The sequence below is a fragment of the Acipenser ruthenus genome, chromosome 29 (genome assembly GCF_902713425.1).
Source record: "Acipenser ruthenus chromosome 29, fAciRut3.2 maternal haplotype, whole genome shotgun sequence".
Taxonomy (NCBI): domain Eukaryota; kingdom Metazoa; phylum Chordata; class Actinopteri; order Acipenseriformes; family Acipenseridae; genus Acipenser; species Acipenser ruthenus.
The window spans coordinates 1,597,516-1,611,505 of NC_081217.1; the positions used below are offsets into that span (position 1 = coordinate 1,597,516).

General features: G+C 47.5%; 2 protein-coding genes across 2 annotated transcripts; both read right to left on the reverse strand.

Moving 5' to 3' along the window:
• Positions 1-55: 55 nt before the first annotated feature.
• On the reverse strand, positions 56-3,383 carry LOC117422556 (regulator of G-protein signaling 9-binding protein-like). The gene is made up of 4 exons (XM_059003756.1): positions 2,424-3,383; positions 2,271-2,345; positions 1,621-1,917; positions 56-1,025 (listed from the first exon to the last, which is right to left on the reverse strand). The coding sequence occupies exons 3-4, from the start codon at positions 1,823-1,825 to the stop codon at positions 523-525; spliced, it is 708 nt and encodes a 235-aa protein (XP_058859739.1). The 5' UTR covers positions 1,826-1,917; positions 2,271-2,345; positions 2,424-3,383; the 3' UTR covers positions 56-522.
• Positions 3,384-5,905: 2,522 nt separating this feature from the next.
• On the reverse strand, positions 5,906-13,804 carry LOC117963910 (E3 ubiquitin-protein ligase RNF182-like). Its single transcript, XM_059003755.1, has 2 exons — positions 13,534-13,804; positions 5,906-8,977 (listed from the first exon to the last, which is right to left on the reverse strand). Exon 2 carries the CDS (start codon positions 7,782-7,784, stop codon positions 7,005-7,007), a length of 780 nt encoding a protein of 259 aa, XP_058859738.1. The 5' UTR covers positions 7,785-8,977; positions 13,534-13,804; the 3' UTR covers positions 5,906-7,004.
• Between the last annotated feature and the right edge of the window lie 186 nt (positions 13,805-13,990).

The following is a 13,990-nucleotide window of genomic DNA, read 5'->3' on the forward strand; positions in this document are numbered from 1 at the left end:
GCATTGGAATAAAACATTTCCTGAACCAGATGTATGCGTTCTAGTAAGTGTTCTTTATTTTAGCCTTTGCGGAAGTGTACAGTACCATTTAGACATTCTCTATGAGGTTTAGCAGTCAATCCTGGTGTGTCTTCACTTCTCAATTAACTAAGTGCACAATATTGCAGCAGATTTGTTTTATTCCCCTTGCAATTTCTTTGCTCAGCCTGCAGTGGAGTGTTGAGACGCAGGATGCAATTTTTTTTTTCACTACTGAATTGTTGTGCATAAACCTCTAATCCTATCTCTAACCCATTCCATCTGTTTTAAACTGACAATGTCTGAACTAAGCATACACATTGATGGCTAATTCGGAGCCCCTGACACCTCACTGGATTCCCATCCTGGTTATATTCATGGTTAGGAAAGCTTGTCTAGCAGACTAAGAATAAAGAGGTACTGGTATCCAGCAGCCTGGCTTAGAGGCTTTTGCTCCTTAGGTTAAAAATACAACTGCTTCTACCGGTGTATCTCTGTGTATTTTCAGGGCATCAAGCAGAGGAGCCAGCCCCTGAAGCAGCCCCTTTTCTGCTCCATGTCGGTGGTCAGCATCTCCTCTGAAGTGGCTCCCTCTAACTCCAGTTCCATCTCCCCATCGCCTTCCTCCGAAGCTGCCACCGTCCATATGGGCACGTTCACCTTCTGCACCATCTCCTGGACCATGGAGTCCAGCAGCACGATGTGCCCGAGCAGATTCGGGGGTGCCCCCTCTCCCTTCTCCTCCGCCTCGCCCCAGGGGGTCTGGACGCTCGCTGCCTGTGCAGCCACCTCTGCGCTGCGGCCACTCGCTCCGGTGTTGACCAGCGCCCGGCTGTCCCGAGGGCTGGCCAGAGGGAACACGGCCTGCAGGTGGAAGGCCTTGCGTAGCTCCAGCTGGAGCAGCTCCAGACCGGACAGGAACAGGACCCAGAGCCTCTCCACCTCCTGCTGCTCCTCACCGAAGAGACGGCCACCGGTCAGCAGAGCGGTCAGCCGGGAACACAGACCTGCAGAGGGAGACGCACGCCAAAGGTTATTCATCCATAACTCTAACACATACTAAAAGAAATCGGACTGCTGCCGTTCTGATCTGAGTTCCCACTCTCCAGACAGATTTGGTCTCGAGTGTTGGTCTTGAGTGTTGCTTTTCTCCAGCGATATTCCAAACTCAATGCCTGAAATAGACGCTTTGCGCTGGGCTCTGTTCACAGAGAAGTCAGGAAGGAGCTTGAGCTTCGTTCCTCACCAGCCCTGGTGTGATTCAAGAAGCAACAAGACTGCCCTGCAACTTATAGCAACAGCCTTGTTCTTGTTCCCAGTGTTTAGGGAAGCTTTATTACGGAATGCAAAAATAAGTAAACACAGCATGTGTGTCTATGTGAACCTAAAACACCACCCTGTCGTTTTTCAAACATCCTCATGCTGCTTCCACACAGTGCTTAACACAGTGTTTCTAAAGCTGGTTTCACAGATCCTCATTAGCACTAGACTACCTTACACTGTAAGAGTAATGCTAATGGGGTTGTGTGTGAAACCACCTGAATGTAACGCCTAAAACAAGAGCCCTGCAGTGCAGTGAGGTGAGTACAAGGAGGGCTGTACCGGTGCTGATCTGGTGAGCTCTGAGCCGGGTCTCCTCCAGTTCCTCTCGGAGTCGGCTGCAGTCTGAGCTCCCCCCCACACTCAGCACCAGCTGCTGGAAGCAGGCGGTCACTCTGACCAGAGAGGCCTGGGCCTTCTTACACACGCTGACCGCAGCCTGCAGAGCCTGCACCTCGCTCACTGAGCGCCTCCAGATACTCAGCATCCCCACGGCTCGGGAAAACAGCTCGGGGACACGGCTCAGGGACACGGCTCGGGAACACGGCTCAGGCAGGCAGGACCTTCAGCACTCAGGATCTGCAACACAATGTCAATCAACAGGAAGTGCAACCCTTTCTGTGTTTAAGGTTTCTGACAGGCTTGAAAACAACAATATCAAAATGTCTGCACTGTCACACTCCACACTGCGGAGAACTCAAGCACCCCGCTCTCCACTCTCCATCACTTTCACTTGCACCCTAGTGTGCACTAAAAATACTCTTGCACTCTCCGCTATGGAACAGCCATTTCATTCTCACATCTTCAATCAAGCTAACCTGCACTTAAACACAATGCTTGACAAAGAGCTTGTTCAATCACTCCGACGCTAAACTAAAAACAAAGAAAAAGCCTCTCTTCTGTAGCTAGCAGAGATTAGCATGGTGTGTTACCTGTCTGGTCTCTGCTGGTTTTCACAGCAGCTTCATCACTCACCGCTCCTGCAGACTAGCAGGTTAGCAGATTTACTGCAAGAGAACAAATCAGTGGTTAGATCAATTCACAGATCACTTCTACTGTCACATTGTGCTCGTATGAAAACCCACCTCTCTTAACACTGATCTGCTGCAGATTAATTGTACTTATCTGCACTGACGATTAAAACAGTGCCTCTTGTCTTTTTCATTGAAATAGTCACACACACACACGTACGTCTACGGCTGTTTACCCAGGCTTGGAAACTTCACCTTCCTTTCTCTGCTCCTTCTCAAAAACATTTCCTCCCCAGGGCCGCCCTGCTGCTGCTGCTGCTGTAATCACACAAGACAACACGGTAATGAATTACTGCTAATTGAGAGGAGGGTGGAAAGAGGGAGGTTGAGCTGAGCTCAGTTTACACTGTCTCTCTCGATCGCTTTAATAAGAACCTGAAGCAGAACTAGAAGATGCAACCCTAATGTAAGGAAATGGCGTGTGAGAGAATGGGTTTTGTACGAGGAGTGAGCTGGAGTTAGCTGCCTGGGGGACAAGGTGCCAGCTCAAGATGATAGTGTTGTTTCTGCTGAAGGCGTCAGGGGTTACCTAACGCCACACGGCACTGTGTCAAGCACGCCAGTGACCTAGCTACATCACTGAACATTTTTAATAGCAACAAGTGCTTCAATTCTCTTCTTATTCCTCTCTTTCAAAAGAATGGTCCTAGCCACCTGTAGCCAGTGCACCCTGTGGTTAACTGACTGAGAGTTTGTCCCGGCTGGATTGTGAGTGTTTTTTTACATGTTTTTTTTCCAGAAGGGGCCTGTCTTCCCAAGGGCCCTGGCAAGCGAGTGTGATCTTAAATTAGTGTGCCAAGGGAGAGGCTCTGCTGATCTAGCCCGTGTCTGTCCAATCAGCCTGGTCCCCCGCCCCCCCTTCTCTATATTTATCTCTTGTTCTGTTGTGCAAGCTGTTCCTCCTCTCCCACAGGTATACAGGCTGTCACAGTAATTGCAGGTTTCAGCTCTCCGGCAGCGCTCTCTGTGACCTCAGCCTCATCGCTGACTCACCGCTCGGCTTGAGTGGCAAATAGAAACTGTGACATCACAGAGCTGGACACGCACACACACACACACACACACACACACACACACAGAGACACACGCACACACTGAGACACACACACTGAGACACGCACGCACACACTGAGACACACACACACAGAGACACACGCACACAGACGCACACACACATCCACTCTAATGATTTGAGATACTCACGTTTTGCACACATTTAAAGGTGTGTAGTCAATGTACAGTAAAGTGAGGCTGGCTGCCTGGGCGTGTCTAAGATGTGTTTGCTCTGGTAGGGAACTTGTTAGAACCCATTTCCCTGTACCCTAACTCTCTCTCTCCAGGAACCCCTCGTGAAACGCCTGCACCAGCCCCTTCGGACAGCACAGTGCCAGGGAATTGAATGCAAATACACAGCATGGAAACGCACAGGACGCATTTACCAGAGTGAACCTGACGCTCCCACACCGCGGCGGCACCCTTCTTCACCAGGGAGAGCAGTGACTGCGGTCTAATACACAAGCAAGCAGACTTTTAAGACGTTCAGTGAAATGCTAATACAGCTAATGCATGCTTAATTGTTGTTTTTTTTTACATGCTAGTAATTTGTATAGTTGTGTTTCTCTACTACTGAAAGCCATTGTGCTAAACCAGTCATGCAAATTAAATGGGCTTGCAGAGACAAATCTGAGATTCCTGTGGTGCTGTGTGAGAGATCAGCCTCTCCCGATCCTGAGAGGGATGCACATCGCTCTCTCTCTCTCTCTGCCCCCTCTCTCTCTCTGTCTCTGGCTCTCTCTCTCTCTACCCCCTCTCGCTCTCTCTCTCTCTGCCCTCTCACTACCCCCTCTCTTGCTCTCTCTCTGCCCCCTCTCTTTCTCTTTCTCTCTCTCTCTCTCTCTCTCTCTCTCTGTCTCTGAAATTTGTCGAGGGTTTAAACAGCAACACCAGAGAAAGGAGATACAGACTGATTATTTAACACATTCTCATTTAATAGATCTTTAATTAATGAAGTGACAGCAGATTATTTGAGTGTGCTAGAAAGGTAACACAATCCCTGTTAGCCCCCCTCCTGAGCTGCTAATTGGGAATAAATCCCAGATAAACATCTCTTTTGCTTTCAATAATGAATGAATAATGGCTGCCTTTCTAAATGATGCAGTGCCTCCTAATTTAGTATTCATCGACAGCAGTTTAAACAAACTCTGCATAATGTGTCCTGTATGTTACATAAATATTCTGCTTTTCATTTAGTTAACTCAATTTAAAAAATCCAAAGTGATAGCTATCATTTGTAATTGTTCTATTGAAAGATATTCCCAAAAAAGGAATTTCTGAAAAAAAGGAATATTGCAGTTATGGATTGTCCATCTCAGACCCCAGACCTGAATCCCATTGAGATGTTGTCGGTTGACTTGAAGGCTGCTGTTGCAAAAAGGAAACCAAAGTCGATTGCAGAACTCAAAGCTGTATGTGTTGAAGAATGTGCAAAAATATCTCTGGAAAGATGCCAGGAACTGGTTTCAAAATTAAAAAAAAGACTGCAAGATCTAAAGGAAGCAAAGCATGGGCACACAAAATACTAATGTGAGGGTGCCCAAATACTTTTGTCAAAGTATGACACTCGTTTTTGTTTTTTATTTTTCATTTTATGCATGTGTGTTGTTTTATTATGAAGCTGAATATCTACTATAATTTTATATCTTTCAATAGAACAATTAGAAATGATAGAAATCACTTTCTTTGTGGTTTTTCTCATTTTTTTAACTGCCCAAATGCTTTTGCTTGCGACTGTATATATACATGAACTATTTTATAAATTCTATACACAATGTGTGCTCTAAGCAGTGTCTGTCTCTGTCTCTCTCTCTCTCTCTCTCTCTCTCTCTCTCTCTCTCTCTCTCTCTCTCTCTCTCTCTCTCTCTCTCTATATATATATATAAATCTTATAAGGAAAAAATATGGTTGAGGTGCATCCTAATGTATTGAGATGGGACCTCATCATTATAAAGGGTAAAAAGCACCAAGGTCTGTGTGTGAAATGGATCCAGCTGTGCCTCAGTGTACCTGCCTGACCAGTGTGGTGCAGTGTTTGCATTGCTGTTGTGAAGCGTGCAGTGTTTGCATTGCTGTTGTGAAGCATGCAGTGTGGTGTAGTGTTTGCATTGCTGTTGTGAAGCATGCAGTGTGGTGCAGTGTTTGCATTGCTGTTGTGAAGCATGCAGTGTGGTGCAGTGTTTGCATTGCTGTTGTGAAGCATGCAGTGTGGTGCAGTGTTTGCATTGCTGTTGTGAAGCATGCAGTGTGGTGCAGTGTTTGCATTGCTGTTGTGAAGCATGCAGTGTGGTGCAGTGTTTGCATTGCTGTTGTGAAGCATGCAGTGTGGTGCAGTGTTTGCATTGCTGTTGTGAAGCATGCAGTGTGGTGCAGCGTTTGCATTGCTGTTCTTCAGCATGCCATGCAGTGCTTCAGGTCTGTAAGTACAGCGCCCCCTGCTGTTCACACACGTACCTCACTCAGAGTGGACTTGGACTGCGCACTACTGTAGAGAAATATTCACTTTTTTATTGTCATTTTTTGGTACACATCACATACATCGAGACAAAAACATCAGCAAGAAATCCGCTTTCCTTTGTGTCTCATTCTTCTCTTTCAACCCCCCCACTGGCCGCTAGAAAGAATCTGAACAGTTTCTGCAGACAGTACTCACATAGGTTATTCCTGATTGAATAGGCTAACAAGCTGATGCATGAGAGCTATAGAATATCCAGAGCAGCTCACAGCGGCTATAATAAGAACTCTTAATGGAATACAGTGAGAAGTAATACACTGGATCTAGGCTCTTGTTTTTTGAAAGGGTAAGAAAGACCCTAAAGCTTAACGCATGTTTTATAGTGGTTCTGGTGCTCTAACAACCACTGAGCCACTCGAACCCACGGCCTCCCTCACATGGACAGTGGGGCAGATGCAGTCTGTAGGGAAACAGTCTGCTGAGCAGGTTGGAGTGCACTGACCCCAGCCCTGGTCAGCTGCTCAGTCCCCGAGCTAGCCTCCTGCCAGCCTGCTTCCCCTTTCTGAGTCAATGGTCGTCTTCAGTACCCCTGCCCCTATAAACATGGGGGCAAAACACCTTAGTGTTTGAGAAACAGACAAGAACCATGAAGATCTGCTCATGGGTTTTCTCCAGTGAATTGCTAACAGCTCTAAGAGCTAATCCAGACCTGCCCATTCCCCTGTATGTACACATATATAGAGAGAACTGCACTGTGTGCACTTTCATTCTACACAGCTGAAGAACGGCTTCTGATTTTATAATCATTTAAACCTTTAGTGTACATATAAAAAAAAACCTTTTCATTATATATATATATATATATAAATATAATTCACACACTGCGATAAACGTTTGTCCTGGGATGACTGGGGAATTCACATTCAGTACAGGATGTAAAACAAACAGCAAAGTTAAACGACTGCCTTTGCTTTCACAGGACAGCAGCGTCCTCCAGTAGTGCTAGTAACCAGAGCAGATAGGGTGATGACGATTGCTAGCTCAGTCCAGCGCGACCCAGCCTTGACTCCAGTCACCGGTGAAGAGAAAGAAGGAGAAGGGGAGGTGCGGGTGAGGGGGGGGTGGTGTCATGTGGCAATGGACTCTGTGATTTCGTGGCACAGGCACTGGCAGAACCCGTAGAAGACACAGAGGACCAGGGTGGAGGGCACCAGGCTGACCAGGATGACCCCCAGGATGAGGTGCTGGATCATGAGCAGGTAGATGCCCAGGGGCAGGGAGCTGAAGTAGACGAGGCACAGGAAGCCGATGATGCAGCGCGGGAACGTCCTGGAGGTCCAGGAGCGGCACTTGTGCCCAGGCAGGTGGCAGGGCAGCGAGTCCAGGCTGGGCGGCCGGTAGAGCCGCACCATGTTCAGCATGCTCATGGTCTCCGCAGGGGGAGCGTCCCCCCCCGGCACCTCCATGATGGTGATGACCAGGCAGTCGGAGGAGCTGTGGGACTGCTCGCCCCCTCCTCCTCCTCCTCCTCCTCCTCCTCCTCCGCTCAGGCTGCTGGGGGTCAGCACCACCTCCGCTGGGGCCCCGTCCGCCCCGCCCTGCCGCACCCTGTCCTGGTAGGTGAGGATGGCCAGGATGTTGCTGTCATCCTCGAGGAGCCACACCTCCTCGTCCGGAACGTGGGTCTCGTGGCGGCAGAAGGGGCAGCTGATGATGCTGGGCGAGGAGTCGCCCACGTCCACGATCTTCTTGAGGCATTTGGTGCAGATGCGGTGCAGGCAGCTGAGCACCTTGGGCTTGCGGTTGCGCGTGTTGTAGCGGTTGTAGCAGATCTTGCACTCCAGCTCCTCCAGGGTGTAAACCAGCGGCTGGGAGCTCTCCGCGTCTGAGTCCCCCTGCTGGCTCATTCTGGCACACGCAGTCTGGTCGGCACTCACTCACGAGGCACAGAGGAGGAAGCAAAGCACAGGCTGGTGGGTCGCTCCAGGTAGGATCCCCACTACTCGTTGAGGATTTCGGTTAAGAACCTTTTGGCAAATGAACACATTTTAAAACACCTTGCTGCAAAGCACAGGACTCATCTACATCCACCCAGCAAGCGTATACAGAGTGGATATGCTGGCACACCCATGCTAAACAACAAGACTTGGGTTGCCTTTCTTTTTTTTCAGTTTTGAGTTTTGTTCTGTTTTTGGTACACAAAGTATTGCACACACAAGCAGAATGTTGGTTTTGGTCCTAACACTGGCACAAACACGCTTCCACACAGCGTACTCCAGGGTGAGTTCTACTAGTTCAGACACACACACACACACACACAGCCAGTCACTTCAACTATACAGTGGGTTCAATTCAAGTTTCTTCAAAGCACTGAAGTTTACATACAACGAAATCCGTCCTGGTCAAGGCATCTCAATCAGTTACAAAGAAAGACTTCTTCCGATCAGCCTTGCACGGCACTGTTTAACTAGAAGTTTCTCATGCACACTTATTAACACCTCAAAGCATTGTGTTCATGTATTTTCAGAGGGGTTTTGACTTCAAGGTGCCTGATGCTGGGAAGCACGTTCAGTGAAACGCAGTCAGCAGACGCTGAGGCTTGAACAGGCAGTGCATCCTCTTCCCAGCTCGAGGGGAGCGGTATTCGCCAGCTCGCTGTCCCCTCCGTCAGGTTGAAGGCTTCTTGAGCTCCTGGTTGCCCAGCGCTTCACCGCGCTCATGTTTGCTTTGCTCTCAAAATGTAGTTTGGAATTTTTAAATTCTCAATCAGCAAGCCTGCATTCCATCGCCAACTTCCAAACCTCATAAAAAAAACATCAGCTTGTCACGCGCGCGCTTCCCTGCACGGCTTTTCATAAAAAAATAAAACCAACAAGTCTCCTTAAAGCAGGGCAGATGAATTCCTGAATGAATGTGTGCTGACTGTCGGGTCTGATCTGTCTCTGACGGGGTTTGCGCTCGGAGATCATTAGCAGGGACCGGGATCTCTGATTGAATTAGCTCTCCTCCGCTCTGTGCTACTCTGGAGCTTCTTTATCAGCGGAGAGCGGTGACGCGGGCATCCCAGAGGGCAGGGCTGGCAGACTGGCAGGCTTCTGATCTGTAACAACAAGAAGAGCAAAACTAACGTTGGTTATACTGCCTGTGAACGCAGGTGTGCCGGACACGCAGCCAAACCTTCTGAGGCTGCAACACCCAACACGCATTTTGAGCAGTAACGCTCGGACTGCATACTGGGCCCCCTTTTGCTATTCTTATTTGTGTTTTGGTTTTGAAGCACTCAATCTGGCGTCCTAACCAAGTTACATTGATACAAGTCCTGTGCTGCTCTTGGTTGAGCTGATGTGGAACAGGATTTCACTGTTTCAATATCACTGGCTCTAATTAAAGGGACTGATGCAGATCCAACTCACGCACACACACTCACACGCACACACACACACGCGCACACACACGCACACACACACACGCACACACACACACGCGCACACACACACACACGCACACACACGCACACACTCACACACACACACGCACACACTCACACACACACACGCACACACACGCACACACACACACACACACACACACACACGCACACACACACACACAGGCGCTGCTTACAGAGCGAGCCCCACAAGCCTGCAGAGGTGCTGCCAGCACACTCAAGGCACTCTAGCTAATAACTCCAGGCACGTTTCCAACAGGCAGTTTGTGTCCTTTTCATATTATTTATTGCCTCTCTCCTTCTCGCTAATCTCCTGTCAGTAATATTAATGCAGGGCTATAACTCCTCCAGAGGGGGCACTTTCTCAACAGACCAGGCTGGACACGTCTGTAGCCAGGCTCTGGAGAGCGACACGGGGGGGTACACAGGGTTATATCAAACACCTGGCAGGTACGCGATCCCTCCCTCAGCTCACTGCTCAACAGGAAGGAAGATTAACAAACAGGGCTGACTCACAGGAAGGAAACTTGGTAATACACTTTGATGATCGTTTTGACATTTCGTTGAAACGTTTGCCTAAACTGTAGCTACTTTTCTTTGCTGCTGTACGCCTGACGCTTGAGTGTGTTTTGCAGTTATGAAGGACTGTACTGCACTGGCCCAGCTAAAGATTAGGGTTTTCTGGCAGAATTGACAGGATCATAACATGTTTGAAGTTCACTGATGATTCCCCCTGATTTCATTCCTGTGCATATCTTTACACAAATAGGGACTGACACAAGATCATTTTCTTTAATAGTCTTCAAAAGGATGCTGCGCATAACAAGTGGGGCTTGAGATGAGTGAAAGCAAGTGAGGTGTGTATATTGAGCCAGACTTCAGTGAGAGGCTTCCTGCGTCCGCAGAATCACTGCCTCCTCTCCAATCTTTCTGAAGATCGGAACTGTAGTTTTATAGCAATTATTAAAATTGCACTTGAAGCTAATTATACCCTCTGCTCCACAACGGCAATCATCTCAAATGAATGAATGAGCTTGAATACGCAGCTGAAGATCTCAAGACATGCCTCCTCCCTCTCCCCACTCCACTCTTCATCTAGAAATGAAATGTTCGTATGAAAATGAATCTGCATTCTGGGAACACTCTCCAAGACTTGATGCAGCGCAACAGATTGCAAAAAGGCAACAAAAGGCAGCGCAAGTCTATTCATTCTTCATGTGTGTTATTGAAGTCCCAGCTTGCATTACCGTGAGGATCTAAGACTGTTACCATTGACAGCTGAACTCATTACAGAGGCAGATGGGCACCTGTGCAGGGCTATCACAATCAGCCTTCCTCAGTTAACAATAGTGCCAATTCATTTGCTGGACAGCTCCTGCTGATTCACACCCACGTGTTTGATTATATCACTGAGATTCAATCAGACTTCCCTGCAGGTTTGTACTGCAGCCTCTTTTCATACTGAGGAATGGGGCAGAGTTACACAGTAATAAATACAGAAAATGCCGACAACTTCTCTTTTATGAAACAAGACATATACTTAACCAAACAAGAAGTGACAGTAACACATTTCCTTTAGCCTGCTTGCATCCCTGCCTCCCTGCCTGCCTCCCTCCCTCCCTGCCAACCTCCCTGCCTGCCTCCCTGCCTCCCTGCCTGCCTCCCTGCCTGCCTCCCTCCCTCCCTGCCTGCTTCCTTGCCTGCCTCCCTGCCTGCCTCCCTCCCTGCCTGCTTCCTTGCCTGCCTCCCTTCCTACCTGCCTCCCTGCCTGCCTCCCTGCCTCCCTCCCTGCTTGCATCCCTCCCTCCCTGCCTGCCTCCCTCCCTGCCTGCCTCCCTCCCTGCTTGCATCCCTCCCTCCCTGCCTCCCTGCCTTCCCTCTCCCCCTGAAGATAAGAAGAAGCCAGCGCTCAGCTTATAAAAAGCTGGTTATGCAACAGCATTGAAGGCAGGCTGTTCAGAAATGAACTGCTTTTAAAAATAGAAAGATCTCTCTGTGGAGGAAGGACGGGTCTTTTATATAAGGCGCACCCAGGCAGTTGTTTTTATAAAGACTCCCTGCCCTTCTTGCTTCACGGCTGGCCAAGGTGCTGCTCATGACTATAGTAACACAGCCTTGCTCAGTCTCACGCTAAAACCTCTGTGTCTATTTACTACTGCTGATTGTGCACCAACGCCACTTGCAGCAGTGGGAGGTTATAAATGACTAATAGCTCAGGAGTTTATCTGTCAGTCTGTCAGCCTATCTATCTGTCTATCTGTCAGTCTCTCTGTCTGTCTGTCTGTCTGTCTGTCAGCCTGTCTGTCTGTCAGCCTATCCATCTGTCTATCTGTCTGTCTGTCTGTCAGTCTGTCAGTGTCTGTCAGTCTGTCTGTCAGTCTCATCCTGCCCCCTTTCCTTATTCTTAGCTGCCTTTCTCTTTGTCTGTTTTATTTATTTATTTTTGCCTTCGGGTTATGAATTCAACTCAATCTTTTATTCTCTTTCGTGTCAAATAAATGTTGTTCTGACTGCAGAAGAGCGTGCATTTAAAACGCCTGAACCCAAACAGCTGAGCCCACTCATTTAAAAAAGGCTCAGATGAACAACCCTGTTTGTGCAACACTAACAGAACTGCGTTAAAAACAAGAGGCCAGGTGAGGGGTCTGGGTAATTATGGATCAACAGGCATTGCTGGAGCAGCCCTATGATACCCTGACAATACCCCTCACTGATGTGCTACCCATTTTAAAAGGAAACCCCATCCCTACTGCCCACCATGTGCAGGGTGCATAATATCAATGCTATAGCAGTAATATTTTGCCTGTTGTTTTTCGGATGAAGGTCGGCTATCTAACAACCCCTTCCGTTTGGACCTCCTGTTTTTTTTGTAACTCAGAGGTGCAACCCAAGCTACAGCTATCACTGACACCACCACTGCCCATGCTGGATTCGAACCCAGGCCTCCAGCCCAAGGTGACTGCCTCCCAGCCCACAGCGCCCCCTACAGTGCTTTCTGAAATCTCCCCCCTCATACCTCACATCACAGTGGCTGCGCAAACAGGACCAGATTAAAGACGACTCTAAAAATAAATGACCTGCTTCTGAGGATTCGGGCAGAGTTTCCAAAGTAAAACTAAATCAATGCTCCTGAATGAAACCCTATCCACTAGCTATGAAACACAAACATTATGAATTCCTACATCCAGCATTCTGGAACAAAACCACACAGAGACTTCACAGTGTGGGGCTCGTCATTGAAGGCCTATTAACACTGAAGTCAATGGAATCGCTACTGCAAAAATAATACTGCAGAGATGGCTGGTATTTAAGTTTCACTGTATAACGCATACAGTACAATAGGGGGTGAGGTCTAGTTTAAAATAAGACATGTGTGATGGCATATATATAACAAGCAATGGAATAATAATAATAATAATAATAATAATAATAATAATAATAATAATAATAATAATAATAATAACAATATAACAGTAGCGCTTGTGTTGAATGGACTGTATTGTTTATTGTTCTGTTCTGTGTGTTAGTTCTAGACATGATGTGTCCTGTTGCGATACAGTCTATTTTAAAAGCACATCTTCTCGTATCTGCCCCTGAATTAACAACACAAATCTGCGCCGTTCAATGACTTCCATCAAATCCACGATAAAACAAACCCCCCTTGTTTTATCCGTCATGATACGAAGCCTTCTGACCCGGCAAACACACGGCCAGCACACAGCAAGCACACGGCAAGCACACAGCAAGCACACGGCAAGCACACAGCAAGCACACGGCAAGCACACGGCCCGCATTTATTTGTTTGTTTGTTTGTTTATTTGTACCCCCTCATCATTTTCAAAGCAAATATTGCACGTCGATATTAATGACATCATCACACCTCGAATTAATTTAATAAAGAATGTATTTTCCCCATTATTATTATTATTATTATTATTATTATTATTATTATTATTATTATTATTATTATTATTATTATACTATAATACATAAATGCATCCGCAAATCAATAACACTAGTGAACAGACGGACTAGTAAAGAAAGGTTGCAACTAGCAAAAGTAACAGCGATCTGCCTGTTTCTGTTTTTGCACTAGTTTATAAAGGACAAAAAGTGCTGTCATTAGACAACCGTGTATTGTTATTAATGCATTCAACAAAACCTGTGAACAGTGAATAAAATATATATATATATATGCACACCCTCACCCTTCCCCGAAGTGTCTGGGCGTCTGCAGTCAGCAACCCTGCCACACGCTCCCGGACTCACAGACGAGAGTCCCCGGATTGTGTGAGGATCTGTCCCCCCGGCCAGCCTCTCTCACTCCCTCTCTCCCAGTCTCGTGTGGAAGACGAGCCAGTGAGTCACACGCGACACTTGCTCTCGCTCGGCCAGCCCCATCTGCCTGTGCCTGGGAGGCAGTGCTGCATCCTCTCAATGCAGCAACAGGAGAGCAGCCGCAAGACCTGCTCACTGCACCCGGACTGTTACCGTGGCAACGCCGCGTGCAAGCTGCGACCGACTCGCTGACAATATCAATCCGGTTTAGACATGCTCTACATACATACATACATGCATACATACATAAATACATATATATATATATATATATATATATATGCAATGACACGTATATACATTGTATTTATATTAATGTATTTACAC

Bases quoted from the DNA above. Each gene is read 5' to 3' on its own strand.
- LOC117963910 (XM_059003755.1), bottom strand. From the start codon at position 7,784: ATGAGCCAGCAGGGGGACTCAGACGCGGAGAGCTCCCAGCCGCTGGTT.
- LOC117422556 (XM_059003756.1), bottom strand. From the start codon at position 1,825: ATGCTGAGTATCTGGAGGCGCTCAGTGAGCGAGGTGCAGGCTCTGCAG. The intron at 1,026-1,620 runs GTACAGCCCTCC...CTCCCTCTGCAG, and splicing joins AGCTCACCAGATCAGCACCG to GTCTGTGTTCCCGGCTGACC.